Source organism: Helianthus annuus, chromosome 1, assembly GCF_002127325.2.
Source record: "Helianthus annuus cultivar XRQ/B chromosome 1, HanXRQr2.0-SUNRISE, whole genome shotgun sequence".
Lineage (NCBI taxonomy): Eukaryota > Viridiplantae > Streptophyta > Magnoliopsida > Asterales > Asteraceae > Helianthus > Helianthus annuus.
The window spans coordinates 32,207,206-32,211,078 of record NC_035433.2 but is presented as its reverse complement, the minus strand read 5'-3'; the positions used below and the strand labels follow the sequence as shown (position 1 = coordinate 32,211,078).

Genomic DNA, 3,873 nt, shown 5'->3' with positions numbered 1-3,873 from the left:
TTGTTTCTCCATGGATTTTTGTGAATAGCCTGTTCTTGATGGCTCTGTACCTGTTGGTTGATCTGGTAAAATTGGACACTAATCGTCACCACCTCGATCTCCAATGACATCGCACTGGATTTTCATTCGTTAATTGAAGATGGAGATGAAATGGAAATGCGTTTATTGGGAATTAGGGTGTTTCAGAGAAGCTATGTAGGGTGTGGTGGATTTTATGGGATTGGAGGGGTTAGGGGGAAGATGAAGTGAAGCGGAGTGTCTTTACTATTACTATTAGGGTTCTAGAAGAAGATGGCAAATTACCGATTATACCCTTTGGTGTCTTAAAATTTTGGATTAAATAGCTTACACATCCTTGTACATGGTGCTTCGTAACTTGTAAATATGGTAAAATTACAATCTTGTACACAAATGTATTTAAGAGGCTCATAATGAAGGTTGTAAAATAGTTGATATAACTAAATTTTTAAGTATATATAGATAACTAAATAAATGAAATATTCATAAATAGTTGAAAAAATAAGCGTTTTTAACATTTGACCTCCTATAAATCAGACATAACTCAAACAAATCTATTCATAAAAAAATTAGGTGAAGCTGTCACGTCTACAATACATATATACATATGCAAAGAGCAAAAATAAGCCATGATATAAATCGAACTGGGAATAAAAAATAATATTTACTTGAATATTTTTGGCTATAAAAGGGGAAGGGGCATCCTGGCTAAGGGTGCTCAGCTTCGAAGCCGTATGCGAAACACCGCCACCACCCCCCTCCCCTCCTTCGGGTATGCAAGCAGCTTGGAAAGCTCGGCTACTCTTTATTGAAGGTGAAGTGGGGGATTGTGACCTTTTAACAATCTAGGGGTGTGCAGAATTCGTTTCGAATTCGAAAAATTCGAAATTCGTTTAAATTCGATTCGATTATGAAGAATTCGTTTCGATTATAAGAATTCGAATTCGAATTCGATTCAATTCGACTCAAGTAAATCGAATACGAATCGAATACGAATTTATATTTTCAAATTCGATTCGATTCGATTCGAAATTCGAATAAAAATTATACACTTTTATTTATTATTTTTATATATAATATATAAAACTTTTATTAGGCTATAATATAAATTATTTTCAAATTTTTTTCCAAGTATTAAAATTACCCGTTACATGGCCCATAACTAAAACCTAATTAACAAATCTATCAATAGATTTCTAAGCATAAAAATATTAACTTATAATGTGGAGTGGTTATTCCCGACTTCTCGTTTTGAATTTTAGACTTGTGATACTTTATTTGGAAATTTTTAATGTGATATCGTGCGGCTGCTTTAAAATTTATGTTTCATTTTGAATGTTTTTTACATGTTTTTAAAGAATCTGAATTAAATAGAATTTATTCGAATTCGATTCGAATTCGAATTTTTAATCGAATACGAATCGAATACGAATTGAGTTTTTTATTCGAATACGAATTCGAATCGAATTCGGTAGGTTTTAATCGAATTCGAATCGAATACGAATTCAAGGAAAAATAAAAATTATTCGAACAATTCGATTCGAATAATTCGAAAATTCGATATTCGATTCGATGAACACCCCTATAACAATCATATGACCGTTACATTTATTTATTTTAAATCATTATAAATGCCTATCTTAACATTTTTATTTTTACGCCATTGAAGGTGAAGTGGGGGATTTGTGACCTTTTAACCATCATATGACCGTTACATTTACTGAAACCCTTAATTTATTTATTTTAAATCATTATAAATACATATCTCAACATTTTTATTTTTACACCATTCACAAACTGTGAAACCTTCCACCATATTTTCAGATACCCATTTTTATTTATGGCTAATTTTTTAAAGGATGACCTCGGTATTTAAGGTCAATGGGCCCTTATATAAACGTGGGTACTATTTAATCAATGGGATCTAGCCTACCTAGTCAATGTTTATGAAAACGTTTCAACATCCAACCGACATGGTTGAAAAGAAGTTTAAAAAATTGCAAGAAGGGACAAGAAAAGATGTGGAACACGGTTTTGGTGTTCTAAAGGGAAAATGGGGCATACTTAGGCGACCCATGCAGACCACAAATGTTTACAGGATTAGGAGCATGACGTATGCGTGCATGATATTGTACAACATGATTTTTAAGGACGACGGACATGCCTTCTCACCAGTCCACACAAAGGATCCTTTAGTTCAACCCGTTTTGGACAACGATGCCATTGGTGAGATTATGGATCCATATACGCATTTTCGATTTGACATTGATCTTGTGACACATATTGCAATTTAAGATCTACCTTATCTAGAAGATTCAGACGAGAAATAGTTTATTTTTATTTTGTATTATGTTCAATAATTTATTTATATAGTTGAATTATTTATTTTATAATTTATTTGAATTTGAATTATGTTTATTTGGTATTTAATTTTTTAATTTATTTTATCTTAGAAAAAAGTTCTGGGATACCCTAGGGTATGTGCCGCTAGTGTTTTTATGATACTTTTAGGTAGATTTGATGTGACGGTGCAGGATTTGGTATTTAATTGTTTAATTTATTTGTGATTTTAGGATAATTTATGGTAGAGTATCTGTCTATCTCGTCTATCTCTATCTTACACTGCAAGATTAGCTAGTTTTAGACTACTTTAGGCTTGTGTTTTTTCCCATAATTATAAGAGAAAAAAATTCAATAGAATATGTCAGACCAAGCGTAGTGGTGTAAAAAGTGGGCGTTTTTTTGCCCAATCTCGCCCAACAACGCCCAGACGTCGGCCCCCTTGGGCGTTTTTGTTCGAAATTTTTGAATGGCGTTCTAAATGCAATACTCGAGCCCCTTGGGTGTTGACCAATCACCATTTTTTGATGGTTTTTTATCCAATAACATTTTTTGATAGTTTTTTTTATTTAATTATATTATTAAACCCTTTTAACATAATGTCTCACATCCCAACTACACCCATTTATGAAAAACGCCCCATTGTCACATTGTGCAAAACGCCTTAAGATGGGGTATTATTTATGTGTAACATTACACATGATCTTAGAATCATATGCTAAAAACTATGCTATTGATTAATCTTAATGGATATAAACTAAAAGTGTGTAGTTTATTTTTCTAATTAATTTAAATTTAAACTAATGCCACGTATTGTTTTAACATATTTTGTTTTTCAAGTTAATTTAAATTAATGAAACAAATAGTTTTTAAATATATTTTTAACCTAAATAATGTAACGTCATTACGAATTTAAAATTCTTGATGATGATTATCTTTTCACTATTGATATATTTGATATTTTTTTTATTTAGCAAAATGTATGAGAAAGTGACATATGTCCCAAAAAGATTTTCATTTATTAGTATAGTAAGATACAGAATGAAAATTTTACGTTTTCAGCAATGTTTGAAAATTTGACAATCGAGCATTGTTTATTGCATGTACAGGCAAAAGATGAAATACAAATAAACTTAACCTACTAAACATACAATTTGAAGGAAATGTCAAAAAGACAAGGTGGCATTTTTGTAATTACCATCAACTATCAAAGTTACTATACAAATGTGAACTCAACCAAAAATACCTAAAAAACACAAATTTTTTTTAATGTTTTTTATAAAAAAATCGCTACATTTTGTTAGCAAAAAAAAATTGCTGCTACTAAAAGTAGCGATTTTTTAGTAGAAAAATATTAAAAAAATAAAATAAAATAATTTGTGTGTTTTTTTTATTTTTTTAGGTTTTTTGGGAGTTTAGTTTTTAGCATTTTAGCTTGGGGAGGGGGGGTTGTCACACCCGTGTCAAAGGCGGAAGCGCGTAGTGTGACTTGATCGGTTTCCACAGCATACGATG

The 3,873-nt window shown here is 31.1% G+C and overlaps 1 protein-coding gene across 1 annotated transcript; it reads left to right on the top strand.

Moving 5' to 3' along the window:
* The first annotated feature begins 1,991 nt into the window (after nt 1-1,991).
* On the top strand, nt 1,992-2,312 carry LOC110936373. Its single transcript, XM_022178771.1, has one exon. It carries the CDS (start codon nt 1,992-1,994, stop codon nt 2,310-2,312), a length of 321 nt encoding a protein of 106 aa, XP_022034463.1.
* Nucleotides 2,313-3,873: the final 1,561 nt, after the last annotated feature.